At 31.1% G+C, this 16,824-nt stretch overlaps 1 protein-coding gene and 1 long non-coding RNA gene across 2 annotated transcripts in view; one reads left to right on the top strand and one right to left on the bottom strand.

Annotated features, from left to right (window-relative positions):
- Positions 1 to 16,402, top strand: part of LOC121116962 (rhodopsin) — a 54,649-nt gene extending 38,247 nt beyond the window's left edge. Inside the window, exons 4-6 of the mRNA XM_040711282.2 lie at positions 6,689 to 6,815; positions 14,855 to 15,094; positions 15,158 to 16,402. Coding sequence (XP_040567216.1) covers positions 6,689 to 6,815; positions 14,855 to 15,094; positions 15,158 to 15,274 — 484 coding nt within the window. The 3' untranslated portion in view covers positions 15,275 to 16,402. The remainder of the gene's footprint in view (positions 1 to 6,688; positions 6,816 to 14,854; positions 15,095 to 15,157) is intronic.
- On the bottom strand, positions 489 to 4,342 carry LOC121116963 (uncharacterized). Its single transcript, XR_005864003.2, has 2 exons — positions 2,235 to 4,342; positions 489 to 2,165 (listed from the first exon to the last, which is right to left on the bottom strand). It is a non-coding gene; the product is annotated as an uncharacterized lncRNA (long non-coding RNA).
- Positions 16,403 to 16,824: the final 422 nt, after the last annotated feature.

Consider the following 16,824-nt stretch of genomic DNA (forward strand, 5'->3'; position numbering starts at 1 on the left):
GCTATTGGAGCTAAAACTTCATATCCACATAGTTGTTTCCACCTTATAGAAGGGAAAATTTGCTGGATTGATTGCAAAATACAATCACCTTACTAGTGGCCTGTACTTAATAGAAATTTAGCCAAGCTGATAAATACTATACTTATATCTAGGCTCAAATGACTTGCAATAGTAGTTATGAAATTGTTAGCTATATTAATCTCTTCTCCAGATAATTTTGTTTTGTCGTATTTAGGATCAAATATATATGCAGTTGTATGTGCTGGCTTAACACATATTTCCTAACGCTTGTACAATAACTTTATAATTCTGTTTTTTCTAGTTCACTTATAAGTGAAGAGAAATAAGCCTATATTTACCTTTTGGCCTATTGTTAGCAAAAAAATACATATGCAACGATACAACTTTATAGTCATGAATAAAACCTCTCCCGAGCATTTTCTTTCATTTTAGAGGCAAGGATGGGCCTAATTCACAACACAAATTAATTAGTGGACTGTAATTCTGATTTTATTAGAGGCACACAAACAACTGAGTAATATATATATATTTATAAAGGAGCGCAACTCGCTTGTGTACATAATAAGAAAAAACGGCAACAATATCAAAAAGGAAGACATACTATCAAAAAAAAAAAAGGATTGCATTGAGCATTGAAGGAGTGATCGCATCTTCAGAAGCATTTTGAGACAAAAGAACCAAAGGACAGGTATTAAGTACAGCCTCGATCTTTATTAATGTAGTATTTAGTTGTTCGACGGTCATATGTGCATTTCCAAATTGACGAAGAATAATATTTTTTTTTAAATTTTACCATTGTTTCCCATGCTCCTCCACAATGAGGTGATCTAGGTGGGATAAATTTCTATGCTATCCCTCTAGAAAATGACTATTTGGCAAAAAATTCTTTTTCTTTCTGTAAAAACTTAGAATATTAGCAGATCCAACAAAATTGCGTCAATGATCGCTTCAAATGACGCTGGACGTTCCTTTTCGTCCCACAAACCGACGAAGAGGGTTGACGAAATCCTCAGTGTTCAATGATTTTGCTAGTTGGATGATGCACAGCTTTAGTTGAAAGATCAATCAGTAAATAAACAAATATAAGACTTTTTTTGATTTGTTTTTCTTTTTGAAGTATAAAATTGATCGGACCTCCATAGTCAATTCCAGTTTGTGGAAATGGAGGACCCACATCATCTACCCTTGAAACAGGTAAATCACCCATTTTCTGAGGAGATGGCTTGGCTAAAGAACGTTGACATCTAACACATTTGCGTATTATTGAATTGACTAATTGTCTCCCTCGAACAATACAATGACGAGAACGGATTGATGCTAAAGTTGTAGCAGGACCACTGTGTAGTAATCTTGCATGTTCATGTTCAATAAGAAGAACAGCAAAACGTGATGGATTTGAAACTAACATGGACGTCGGATATAGGATTGTAATATTTCAATACATTATTAGGGCGTCCTCCACAGGAGTATCATAGACAATTTCTAAGCTTGCACGACTATCTTTTTTTGATAACAAATCACCTTGACTTGACACTACTCTTGAATTGATTGTCAAAATAGATTTCTTGTTCAAGCCGCACAATACATTTTATTGCAATTTCTAGGTCTTCAAGAGAAAGTGCACAATCTGGTTTGGGGACACTTCCCTTTAACAATATCGGTAGTCGTTTTAACCACGCTATAGATCTTTGAATCTTGATCAAAGACGAAAATGTAGTTAGGGTTTGAGATAAAGGAGTGGGAATATCTCGAACAATAAGTTTATTATTAATAAATTTCTTTTTTTCACAGTCTATTTGAGTATTTTCTTCGCCAGTAATGACTCTTTGGCCAATATTCTTCTTTTAAACTAAGCCAGTGAGGCCCATTGAACCATAAATCATTTTTTACAAATTGAGCGGCCGACAATCCACGGCATCCATGGTCGGCAGGATTATGTACTCCAGAAACATGACTACAAAATAATGGACCTATAATATCTTGAATGATCTGTATCCCATTGGCAAAGTAGATTTTCCAATTCGATGCCTCACTTTGAATCCAATGAAAAACAACCGCAGAATCTGTCCATGCACGAACTCTGACATTAAGCACTTGACTCCATCCCTTGGATGAAGCATCTCCAAAAACACACAACTCAGCATCTTTATGATTAAAATTGGGTTTCATGACATATCTAGGAACTGAAAAGGATTTAAGAAGTCTTAACTCACGTTTCAATTGTAACCCTCTCTTAGCCAGATCTTTTGGCAACAAGCCATCCCATTTTATCTCCATGTTTCTTGAAATATGAGTTTAGCTATGAAAAAAACAGCTGCAAATCTACCTTGAGGATCAAAATATCTCGAAGATGAAGATAACACACCCCTATTGTTAGTGATTTTGAATCCTTGTTAAAATCCATAAAAAGGTAAATACTATCTTCTTTTGGATTACAAGAATAACCGAGAGCCTTAGTTTCATCAAGTAATAGAGTTATATCTTCGTTATTGAGTAATTTATTATGAAGATGTGAAATCACTTCCGGAATATTGCTGCACCACTTCCGTAGTTGAAATTGACCATAAGAATTTATCTTAATAGGTTGATCCACCATTTGTTTGGCTTCGATAATGTCACTTGCTCCAGTGACCAAGTCATCCACGTACATATCATTATACATATATAGTACTCACTGCAGTTTGATATTCTGCTTTGAATTTCTGAGCATTCATTTTGACAGCAGATATACACGAATGAACAGCACTTGCCGTTCCAAAAACCTGCCTCGTATGGCGACACTCTTTGATAGTGCAATTTATTTTTATTCTAAAAAAAACGGAGAAGGTCTTGCTTGAAACATAAACTTGATTGTACATTTTTGTTTTGTTAGCCACAATAGCTACAAGCACAAAGCTCCACACGTATAGAATATCTATAAGATCAAATTGTATCTTTGGACCTACATAAAGTTGATCAATAAACGATTTACCATGATTCACTTTCATTGATGCGTCAAAAAAAAAAACGTAATTTAGTTGTAGTAGACGTTTCTTTTATCACACCATGATGTGGTAAATAACAAACCATATTATTTTTGATTGCTACTTCATCATACGGTATCACTTTAGTGAAACCCAAATCAAAATTACTTTGACATAGCATTCCGATATGCATTTCCAAATTCAGCCCTCCTACGAAATGATGATTCTAGTTTATTGAAACGTTTGAGAGGGAGTTTCTTTTGACTCCGACATGTCCAAAAAGTCATCCATCAAAGGTAAAGGATCCTCGATGTGACCATTGTCTGTCATTCTAACTTTACAACGAAAAACTTCCTCAACCTTCAATTCATTTTTTGATATATATTTCTTATTTGAGGTACCAATTTCTTCTAGTTTCCAAAATTTTGAAATATCAGGAAATGCTGGTTTGATAGATGATGAGATACACACACATAATGCCGATTAAATGGGATACCAACATTCCCACTAATAACCCATCCAAGTTTCGTATGTTTTGCAAACGATTCATCCTTTTTCCCAATTCTATCTGGAACAGATGTTAAAATCATATTAGCTCCTATCAATATTTGTATTTTTCCTGTTAGATCTACAGAATCAGCTAAATCTAAATCACATAAATGTGAATGAGATAAACAATTTTTGGAGTTGATAACGAGTATTCAGAAATACGATTAACTTCAAAGGCCTCGATTAGAACTGATTTTCCAGTACGAGTCTGTAATCTGATACTGTGTTGAAAACACTTTTTAATCGGACACTCCATATCAGCAACACCACTAATAGACATTTCTGCCGGGATTACACCTAACTTATGACACTTGACCACCGTAGAAGTTACTAAACTTATCTGAGATCCAGGATCGAATAATACACGAACCTCTTCACTACGATCATTGCCTACAATATGTGTTGTTGTAGTCATGAACAAAGTTGATTTAATAGTAGAAATATGCCCAACATTAGATCTTGAACTTAAAGGAACAATTCCTGTTTCCTTTTCTGTTCTATAGAGAAGGGTATGTTGTCTACCATTACACTTTTGATATGAATTAATTGATAAACAGTCGCTTAGACAATGCCCCATTTTCTAACATTTAAAACAAACAACGAAATTCTTGACATGTAATTGACGGGTATTGTAAAGTTTTCTTCTTGAACAACACACGACCATCGAGTGAATGTTGTTCTATACAATTATTAGGACACTGATACAAATTGATTATACTTTTATTAACAACCCGTTTCCTTATTTGCAATATTCCATCACTTTTAATTCAATTGCAAGCTTCTGCAATGCCACCTTCAAACACACACAAACGGCTGAGTAATATATATATTTATATATAAAGAATTGCAACTCGCTCGTGTACATAATAAGAAAAAACGACAAAAATATCAAAAAGGAGGCATACTAAAAATAATGAATATAAATGATACAGGGAAACACCAATATCACGAATCCATTGTTACGACTTCACTATCCAAGTCATAATTTGTATATTTTGTAAAAAAATGGAGTTATAAGCACAGAATCCGGTGGGCCTTGCATAATCCAATTTACTACAAATTTTAGATCCTCCCGGATTTTAGGAGAAGTATCTCATATTATAGAGTGAGTTCCATCATTCGATTAAGTTGTCGGAAGTCTTCAGATAGACGATGACCTCTGGAGTTATTTTATACGACATTAATTGTAAACGAAAGCGAAGAAGAATGTGGTTGAATCAATTTGGATTTTAATAGCCCAGTAATATCGATTTAAGAAAAATAATTTAAGACCGCTGAGTCTCCTAAATTAAAAAAAGAAAAGAAACACAGTTCCTTGGACAATACTGTCATTGAGCCACTAAATTCTTGGTGGGAACACGTAAGCCAAAATCTGAGAAAAGGGAAGGACTCAAACGCGTGCTCTCTTGCAATAAGAAGAAGAAGGGGGTGAGGTGGCTATAATTAGAATATATTTGAAAAATATTCTCAACTTTTAAATAAGCTTTTCTTACTTAAATCAATACGAAATTTTTGGTGTTATGAAAATATGGAGAGAATGTACTATCCTTTGTCAAGAATATAAAATTAAAAAAATTAAAGCGTAAAATTAAAAAATCAGTTCCGTTAGGGATTATACTTTGGCCTCCATAAGCCCCAGGAGATTTAACAGTATAAGGAGTAGAGTTATTAAAGATAAAAGAAACAAAAACTTCCGAATCGACAAGGAAGTGGATTTTAAATAGATTATATTCTATATAGAACAAGTAATTTTTTTAATTTGCTATATCAGCTCTTTAAAGCTGAGGACTGATTAATTTTTTGAGAGGAAGTTAAAAAAAAGATAATGAGGGTCTCAACACAGGTGTTGGCTTCCATGCCATAGCTGATATGTTGCATGCAAGCCTTTTTATTCTTTTTTTCGTCTTTGTATATTTTCCTTTTAAGAAATACTGAAGTTTGATTTTCATGATGCGTTGTACCTTGGTTTTAATTGACATCTAAATTTGAAATTGAAACAGATTTAGCCGAGTATTTTAACCCATCGCTAAAATCTTCTCGACCTAATTTGGGATGGGATCGTGCTACTTCCATGAGAGAAATGGGTACTGATCTTATCATGATCTCTTTTGTAAGCGTGTCTTTCAAATTAGGGATTAATGTAGGATCGAAAAGACTGTTAAGAAGGGTAATCATCTTCTCAGCTAGTATTGACCCATCTAAGAGGAGGTCAGGAGTGTTCTTACAACTATCATTGAATGAAAAAATGCTGTACTTCAAAATATTATCTTTAAGGTTATCAAAATTACTAATTACAAAAGTCTCTAATTATGTAAGTAGGGAGAATGGAGATAACAATGTTCAACTTATTTGACCCTTTTGATATATTGTGAATTTTAAAAAATGACTTCACTTGTACGATCTATGTTTCAAGATTACCTTGCTCGAACTAAGATGGACGCACATTGCCATATCTTGAGTGATCTTGTTTTTTGAAAGGGGAATTCTCGGTTTGAAATTCGTTCGAGTGGGTATTCAGGATTGTATACCAATGAAGGAAGCTCACACTTTTAATATTTAAACTAGACGGAATGTAATTATTTTATGTTATTCTCAGAAAACATGTAAACATAAATCTTTTGTTGAAGATCGCACATACATGATTACATTTTTTATTTATTAATTTGTCAAGAAAGACTATGTAAGTATATATCCAGTCACTCTATCTTTGTTTTATACTCAATAGTCAATGTAAGTTTTAAAAAGTGAATGTTAAAAGCAATTTAATGTAGTAACCTATCAGTACTTAGATAATAATTTGTGTCACCAGTGGCTTGGGATTGCAGGGACGCGCTTAATACAGTTTTTATTTTATGAACTTCCTGCGTGGTAAATTGTTATGGACCTTTAATGCAGTGAAATGTTTAATTCAGATGACTGTTAGACCAGGTTTAACTGTAATACGTTATGAATGAATTATTATCTCTAATTACAAAATATGACATTTTTGTAAATTTTTATTCGACAATTTATGTCACTAAAAAAAGGCATGTGAAGTAGGAGTACAAACAGTTTCTTGACAATTTTTTTTTTTTTTTAAATCAAAACTTTTAATAAACATTTTATTGAATTTATATTATTTGCATATTATAAAAATATATTTTTTTTATTTCTAGATGCGCCCCATCATGGGAGGATGAAAAATACCTGATGTATTTGGTCTATATTCTAACTGTGGGCTTCATAATTCCTTCCTTCATTTTCATGTACACGTCTTTCAGTATCATTTGTTGTATGAAAAAGGTTAGAAGATTTGTTTCTCAAAAATTTAATTTATGATATTAAAAAAAAAAAAAATCATTCATTGATCATAATTTATTTGAATTAGCATTTTAACAGTCCCATTTTTGGTAAAGTTTTGACGGATCTAATCTAAAACTAAAAAAAACCAGTTCAGTTCGGTCCAGTTGAACTAAAAAAAGTTGTTTTCATAAGTTTAACAAATATTTTTACAAAACCCTCCAAGTTACAAGGCTGACAATTTTAGCTTAATATTACTCAAACTCGCTTTTTCCGCAAATTTTGCTGTCCTATAGCGAATAGAAGCAATTGTGTATGTGACTTCATTCGTGGTATTTTTAACTTTTTTGATTGTATAAAAGACGACAATGTAATAAATGGGTGTCCTTCTAGATTTTTTAAGTTGCATGAAAATGATTTAAAATTATCTATAACTAGCTAAATTACTTGAATAATTTTAATAAGTAATTAATACTTTCGAGACATTAATATTAATGTAGGTTTTAATATGCTTCTTATCCAATGTACTTTATTAGTATTTATTGATTAAATTTATGTAATTTATCGACTTATTTAAGTTATTTTTTAATGTTCCTTGAATTGGTGGGATGTAGTTGCATTTATATTTACTCAATCTGACCTCGGAACTGTCTTTTAAGTCCATATTCATAAGTATATTTCCTTCTCTAGGAACTACCATGTTCAAGAATGTTCAATTTCTCCAGAGCATGCTGCCCATTGAGCTACATTATCCCATTATTATTCTCAGAGATTTTCATGAAATCTTTTTTTTTGTTTATTTATTAAATATTCCATAAAAATTTGAAGGGTAACGGAAAAATATCAATCCAAATCAATTTCTTTTTTGGGCAAATATTTTTAAGTAATAATTCGGATTATTTTTCTTAGTTGTACCTTTGTTATAAACACAAGTAAACAATATTGGTTTCTAATTATAATCTTTCATTTTCTTGATTTTTGTATGATTAGACACGATTTATAGGAGCTCTATTCAAGACAACTTACTAAATATATTATTTTACAATGCTTTAATGTTTTTACGCAACCTTGATCAAAAAAATAAAAATAGAATAACAATGACTAAGAACAGGATTTTTGTAGGACGAGTAAAACAAAAAAAATCTCTATAAATATATGTCATTATTATGATACAATTTATCAATTATTATTACCTTTCATGATTTCCTATATTTATAGTTATTTCACGTAGAAATATAGCTCTGAATCGTAACTATACTCTTAAAACGCAGTTCATAGCACTATTCAATAAAATTCTGGTCTTTGAGCGCACACCGAGTGAGACTTTCATTAAATATTGTTATTTAATCCGTAGAAACACGAAAAATACTATTAAAACCTTCATTATGCATAGGTTTGGCCTTGACAGCCTCATTATTATTTTTTTTGTTACAGTATATTCTGAGTCTTATCTTGTGGTAAAAAATCTTTACACTCGTAGATGAAAATAAAATTTAATATCAAATCAAAAAAAAAATTGCAAAATATGAAAGGTTCATGATTTTTATGCTCTTTTTTATGTTAACAAAAAAAAGTGTCAATTCATAAAAATATCTAGTAAATTAATAATTTTTTTGCTACATTGATACGTATTTGAAAAAGTAACTAAACACATTATACAACAAAATTCAAGATTTGAAATAATGTAATGTTGCGAAAAATGTTCAAAAGTAAATATAATTAATTGGATTTTTTTTTTGTTAAATAAGTAACTACAGAAGGTTTGTCCACCGTTGCCAGGGACATTATAACATTTTTCTTAAATGGGAACTCTTGTGTATATATATATATATATATAACTTGTAAAATTTTAAGAATTATTCCCATGTTTGTTTTATAAGTAAGATTATAGTAATATATTGGGATTATATAGATAATCTCACAGTGCTTCCCCGAGCATAAAAAAAAAACTTATAATATTCCGAAATACACCCGGCTTTCAAGTTGTGCAGGTGAAGTACTGGGTTTCAAGACAGTTTAAACTGCACCACCGCCGCCGTATTTCTAAGCACCAAGAACCCCTTTAATAGACTATAATACACTCCCACCCACGGAATGTGGGCTGTTGATCCCTGTGGCAGGTTAAATTCTTCCGCTTCCCTGAACATCAAAATACCCTTCTAATATACAAAATATACCCAGTCCTCAGGTTGTATGGTTGGAGTACTAAAAAATGCTATTTTAAGGATGTCATTATCCTAAAGGACAAACAAAATGTTACTAGAACTGTTTTTCGAGTAATAAGAACTTACAATAATTTAATTAGGAAACCCCAATCATCATTTCAGCCATTATTGAGGGACATACATACACACAGACATTCGCATTTATTATCTAGATAGATATTTATTTTTCATTTCGTTACAATTAACTCAACCTATTTTCTTGAACAGCATTAAATATTATTATATAATTTTTCTGATTTGGTCCTGATCGGTCCTTCCAAATAAATGAAGACTTATAGACCAAAAAGTTATTAGATGTTATTTTACAAATTTTAATGACGTTGATGCTATAGTAAATTGATACAAAAATCAAACAATAGATAATATTTGAATAAATTTAGCACAGATTTTTCAGTTAAAAGATCTTCCTAATTTTTGACTTGAGAAAGATACGGTTATTGGTCAATTAATATTGTTGACATATTTATGATTTGTTTTGCAAAAATTTGTTGTGAGGGATTCTTCGCAGTGGTTCGGAAAAAATTGAGAAAAAAAGTTATGTATGACTTTTTTTCACAAAAAAAATCGGTCCACGGTTTCGAACAACAGTCTGGACCAAAATACGGGTCTAAAAAATCACTTAAGAACGAAACGGGAAGAAAATGGGTTCGGACAGAGTCTCAACTAGTGATATGTCGGTCCTTATTTATTCGGTTTAGTTTACTCCATTCGTATGACCAACCCTATCAGTCTTTGGGATCGATCCTTAAAACTGTGTTGTGCTAAGGATTGTCCATTCTAGAACTGATTTAAATGAGTAGTAAAGTTGAGTGACATAATTAAGTACCAAACTTGTGGGTCTGAACTGAACTGGAAAAAATTGAAGTATTCAGTCTTAAATAAGGCTGGACATAATAGTAGTCTCAACACTTGTACCTATGTATGCATAAGTAGATACTTAAATAAAAAATTCTCCCAGACTGTGTAAAATAATAATCAAATTTTAGTTGGGAATTTGCATTACACTCCCACACAAACGGTTAGAATCATTAGTAATATCGGTAGGTATTTAAAAAAAGCAAAACAATGTCATAATTTTGTGTTATAAAATTTTATCTATGGTGTCATTTCGCTTAGTCTTTTTTTTTCTTTTTTTTTTACATAGATACTTTTTGATGAACAATAATAGCCAATAGAACGCCTTCTATTCAATCAATTTGCAATTCTTCATAGAATACCAAAAATTTAAATACAAAAAGAAAGCGGAATTTACGTGAAAAAGTTCAAATTACTCTGTCACTGTCGAATAAAGATAGAAAATACTTAATTCGGGAGTAGAACAACATCAAATTTAGTTCATAATTGATTTCAATTTTTGTTTTATCCAAAGTGTTGAGTAACTATGACACTGGCAAAATGTATCCGTGGACAAGTCGTATCAAAGTGTTAGACAATGGCTATAACGGCAATGCATTTTTATTGTTACTTTCAAGTATAAAAAGGTGTACTCCCGATCACTGCCTTTTCTGTCTATAAATGTATGTAGGTTTTCTTGTTGGCTTTGATTCGAGTAATGGATCACCGAAAAAGAAAAAAATTAAACATATTTTTCTCTACAATAATAAGTTCAAACTTTTTTACATCAAACCCCTTAAGGACAGTTAATCGTCCAACACGACTTGCTTGCAGATGTACAACGCTGGTATCACGGTGAAAATTAATATTATTTTAGAATATAATTGTGACTGAAAACATAATGAAATGAGAAAAACTTAAGCTCCAAATGACTCTACGGAGTAATTTAAATTTGACTTCGTCATCATTTATTAGTACCCTGTGGAGCCTTAAGCCTACCTTATAATAAATAATTATTTGTCATTTAGATAATCTATCCGTCCCAGGGCCCTTGAAATATCTATGAAGTATATAGGCTCCAACAAAATCACTACTCTAGAATAAGGAATCTGTTAACATAAATTATATATTTTTTCACACACACACCGATGTAGTTTTTACTCACGTCTCTATCCATAAACTTTGCTCAATATCACACAATTTTAGACACTCTTCTAAAAGTCCATATTTTCTATTATATTAATTGCACTGCAAAAGTACATTTATATACAATATGTACATAAATAGGGATATACCTATGTATAATGTACATATTATAATATATTTGTACTTGACAATCCTTGTCCTGGTCCTCCATTTCTTTACGTCTATTCAGATCATTATTTTTGTCATGGGTTGATGTCTTCTACATTTCGTTTATTTTTTTCAATTTCTTTTAAATTTAATTTGTCTATTCACAATTAATGTTTAGAATACTCTCATGTGTTCATTTAATATTATTAAGAAAATGAAATATAATTAGTGGTGCAGTTGTACAAAAAATAATCTTTACATTTAACATGCACTCTTTTTTTTTTTAACTGAAGTCTATTTTGTTTAGTAGAATGGTTATTTAATTAAATAGAATATATGATTAAAGTAATCGTGTGATGGATGTTTTAAAGAATAAAATAACTTAATTTATTTATATACTACCTGGACTTTGTCAGTTTTTTCCATGTTTCAGGCAAACTTAGTATAATTAGATAAATTTAATTATGATTATGTAAAATAGTAAAAAATACTTTCTCTAAATGTAATAACACTTTACAAATGACATTACAAGTTTTTTAAGTCAACTCCGACCATCTAAAGAAAATGACCTTGTATTTGGTTAATAGACTTGGTGAGGCAGAGTTTCACCGGCAATCTCAATCTTTTAAATTGTAAATGAGTATTAAAAGGAATTTTAAAAAATTCAACAGTTTATATTGTTAAAAAGATATGAATAAATACTTAGTGTACAACCAAATTAACTATCTTCATTTTTTAAGACAGAAGTATGCAATTTTAAGAGTTAGAGAGCTGCATTCAGAAGTGGATTCTTTCCAAGGCTTATACAATAGTTGTATTAATCACAAGATTTATTTTTACCATTTATTCAAATAAACAAGTAATTAAAATACAAAAATTAATGAGATTTTTACATTTGTTATAATCATTAACCAACTTGTCAATATAGTGCTGAAGTTGGTGTTAAGATTTTTGAATCCGATTAAAGATTTGAGTTTGCTATCATGTTTATTTTGAGCAAATTTACATTGAAACATTTTTCTTGTTCAATTTTGAGACTTTTAATTATATTTGAGATAACTAACGATATGACGATGTTATTTTATGGTCCAAAGTTCATTAAACAATTATTCAATTATTACATTTAAAGGTGGCATCAAACCCATGACTTTTAATCATATCTAAAATTACAAAATTTTTGTTATGTGTTTCTATATTTTAACTAAGTGAATGTAATGATTCTAAGAATGAACCCCAAGAAGCTTGAGCCATTGTGATTTATTTATAACTGTAGGTACACTTTATTACTAATTCACATAACATCCTGGATTATATATACATATACAGGTTGACCAATAATTTGGTGATAATTTAACAGCCAATACATTCCCAAAATAGTTTATTTCTCGGAACATCTTTTTACACCATTGCAATCAGCGTGAAATTTCCTTTAAAATAAGTTCAGTTCATTCCACATGGTCACTATTTGCGGCAACTATAGCTCACAGACGCTTCAAAACTGGTTTACACGCTGTACAAATAGTCTCCTCGGACAAGTTGTCCCGTGAGTACCCTATGGCGGCATCCAAGTTGTCGATCCTGCGGTAGGAAATCACATTAATCTCCCTCTCTAGAATAAACTATATTATGGAGAATTCTATTACTTTTAGGACTTGGGAAGAAAGGTTCAACATAATCTTGCTCCAAAAGTACTTGAAAGTTTTTTGGCAATACTCTTGCACATACTTTACATTATGTGAATGTACTCCGTCCTGATAGAAGCTGTATAACCCTGCCCAGTGATGTTCCTTGATCCAGAGAAGTATTTGGGGGATGATAGACATGTTGATTCCCTTTACACCCTCGGTAATGAAGATCAAAGGCGTCTTCATTCCGCAGGTGGTGAGACCCCACCAAGACCATCTCTGAAGCCGATTTTTGTCCCTTAATACACTGCACTCGTTCAAGGGAATGTCTAAAAGCTCCGACCCAGTACTAAGTTGCTGTGGTTATTGTAAATTTCTATGAATTTAATTAATATGAGAGGGTGAATCTATGGTGATGTAAGTTAACAAACACGTTCTTTATTCCTCTTGTTGAATTCGTTAAATTATTGATAAATTACCTTAATCAATATCTTAAACTAAATATAATAGGCCGCCTAAATAACACTCAAAGGCTAATCCATCCTCAATTGGATGTCTGATACAGAGGAGGAGAAACCCCACTGTCTTTATCCTCGATCTTTGCAACATCTCAGATCATATTATATCGAAAAATAACGATTCCCCCTGCGACCAAAAAAGTTCTTGAGGTCTTTCAATTTCATATATTTACCGAAATCCTCCTTATAGTCCTTATTTAAACTACAAATGAATTATTTAGACAACAGTACTTCAAAAAAGAATGTTTTCCTGAATTACGACGTAGTTGAAGTAACCATCAATAACCTTGGAGTACCTGTCTATCCATATAAGTACTGAATTTGGACCCAGTCGTTTTAATTGTTTGTAGGCACAAAAACACCTGTTTTCAATTCTCAAATCTACTCTTCTCATGGACTACGAGCAGAAGTCATCAGGATTTAAATTTAATATCTATGTAATAGGCTTAAAGTATTCTCTTGTAAAAGTGACAAGTTGCTCATTCAAAATCCAAGCTCTACTATACATTTACAAATCATCAGAGGCCAAATTAGTTTCAAAATTTAATCTCTTTACTGAAAAAGTATCCGTGATTGGACCTGTGAAATGAATGACAATGTCAAATGAAAATTTAGAAATGATCAATTTATATAAAATCCTTTTATATTTCTTTGGCAAAGTAATTTTTTTCTCTTTGTATTATTCCTTAATATAAAATATTAAGAGTTCATTGTTATCCTTCAACGTCAACTTTATATTTTCCTACGCTAGAGCCTCTAAGGCTCTCAATTATTTGAGGATTATTAGTTTTCCTGACGTAGTCGGTCTTGTGGACACTTGTCTAAAGGATTTCAATTAAGTTGCTTACTTCTTCCCCTTATCATATTTATACCTACTACTCTGTTCAGTACAACAACCTTTAATAAATAATATAGGATTGCAAATTGTGCAAACAGAAGAAGTTGCTGAAAAGGCATGAAATTGGGGGCATATTGCACTTTTTCCCTCAATATATGGATTTATAATACACTTAAGTAAGGTCGAAATATTGTAATAATTAATGAAGAATGATTTAGGTACATTTTACTTAATATATAACTATTTTATAAGAAAAAAAACGCTTTAAAGAAAGATATGCTTAATCTTTTATAAGATTATTTACTCGTTCAAAAAAGTAATTGTCTACTCAAAGCTCTGATTTTACTTAATTTGATTATTTTCAGGTAAAAATGTTATACCATCTAAAAATTATGAAATTTAGATATTTCAGGGGCTATGCGCTATCTCAAAATATGGAAAATAACTCTTTTTAAAAACAAAAACACATTTGAGAACCAGTCTTAAGTACAACTGTTGTATAAAATTTATCAGGCACCCACTTTTTAATTATTTATGCAAAATAATATGAATACATTTTAATGATAATTATTTATATCTTCATAATTCTATAATATTGATCCACACAATTACTAGTATGAATCTCTAAACAACTCACAAATCCATTCTATAATAAAAATTAAAGATATATCTGCATGAAAATAATAATTAATACCATTGTCAATTTCAGACAATGTTAGAACATCGAGTTCCAAAAAGAAAGAATGCTCAAGACAGAAAAGCTAGAATAAATCGAATGGTGTTACTAATGGTTCTATGTTTTCAAGTCTGTTGGTTTCCATATGCTTTCGTTTCAATGTACAGAGTATTTATAGGAGATGTTCCAGTTATTTATACAGTATTTCCAGTCCAATTTGCAAAGTCTGGAGTATGTTGGAATCCATTTATTTATATAATAATGAACAAGGAGGTATTTTATTTTGTCGTATCTCTTTTTTTTCAAATCTTACTTATATCAATGTAATTGTTATAGTTTAAAAAACAAATGGTTCTTGATAAAATCGGTATACCCATGCAAAAGACGTTCCCCAATGCAAGTGATCCAACAATGAATGAAAATATCGAATCGCAACAAAGCATAAAACTGTAATGTCAACTCAAATTATGTTATCCGTTTTTTGTTACCCCTAAAATTTGTATTATAGTCTTTTGTAATTTTTGTTTAAACCTTTATTTAGACAACAAATAATTTATAAAAATTAGAACTATCCTAAATTTGCTGGTGACGATGCATTTAAAAAAATTAAACATTATAGTTCAAAATTTCTTCACCAGGTTAAGGCCACAAACATAAAAACATAAGTATCTAAAGTCAATAAAATACAAACATAATATTAATAGCAAATTTGCTTTTAAAACATTAACTACTCGGATTTTTTTTTGTTTTTTTCTGCTCATTCTAAAAGTTTTAGTATCTTATGCAAAGTTTAAAAATGTCTTGATGCGTCTGATCTATAATATTTAAGGATATCAGAGGCCCAGTTCCAATCACCTTTCATCAACCATAGGATTTTCAACTCGAACGCTCCATATCTTGCCACTGCCGAAATTAAAATAGCACGAATATTCTCCACAACCACGGGTTCTCCTACATTTATATTCTTAGCTAGGTAACTCTTTATAATTAATAAACCATTTCTATCGACCTTTAGGAGTACTTTATTTCTTTTTTGATGACACGCCGAATAAAATTATCGCTGTTATTATATTAACGTTATTGTCCTCCAGACTATAAGATTTAAACTAATAAATGATCTCAGAAAATGTAATTGTGGACATTCCAAAAAATGTATTTAATAATATTGAATAATTTACCACAATCCTTACAGGGAGTGGTGAAAAACAAAAATCATGTGGCTATTTGAAATCACACCTAGACAACACAGATACCTCTTTTGAATTAGAAAAAATATCATTTTCAAATGCCAAGGAACGGGCACATTGTGTAGCTTGGTATGTCTAATGAGAGGAAAAGTAAGCTTCCCGGGGGAAAAAAAACAAAAAAACTGAGTGAATACCAATATCGTGTATTGTTACCTGATTTTTGTAATTGCCTCTCTTTGTAAAGATACAGGGTCACGTAAATTCTTAAAAAGTTTTCTTTCCAAGATTCTTATGAATAATATCCATGGTCGTTCCACAATTGTACGTGGGAGTCGCTTTCCATAGAACCCTTTGTGTTGCTTCGTAATTATATAACTGCTCTTAACTAGAAAAAGGAATCATAAATTGAAAGAATGAAGACAGAACTAGTCAGCTGTTGACTATAGTTATTTTCTTTCACTGCTCATTATTATTTGTAAAGTCATAAAAGTGAAATTTATGACGGAAACACAAAAATCAATGAAGGAAAAATAATAAAGAAATTGAATTGGAGGACTGTAGTTAACATTGTATGGATACGGTCTCTAGTCTTTCTCTTTAGTATTCTGTGATAAAGGTGGCCAACTGCCGTCTGTCAAAACCAGAGAGTCAAGTGTCCAGATTTAATTGGGAGAAGCAGTTGAAAATCGTCTTTCAGATTAAATCAAAATAATGAATAAAGAAAAACTTCAATTAAAGTGGTGTCTTTCATTTTTGAATGTCAAAATATAACAACCCTCGACCTGTTCCCTTCTTAAATACTACATATATCTGACC

The sequence above is a fragment of the Lepeophtheirus salmonis genome, chromosome 4 (genome assembly GCF_016086655.4).
Source record: "Lepeophtheirus salmonis chromosome 4, UVic_Lsal_1.4, whole genome shotgun sequence".
Taxonomy (NCBI): Eukaryota; Metazoa; Arthropoda; class Copepoda; order Siphonostomatoida; family Caligidae; genus Lepeophtheirus; species Lepeophtheirus salmonis.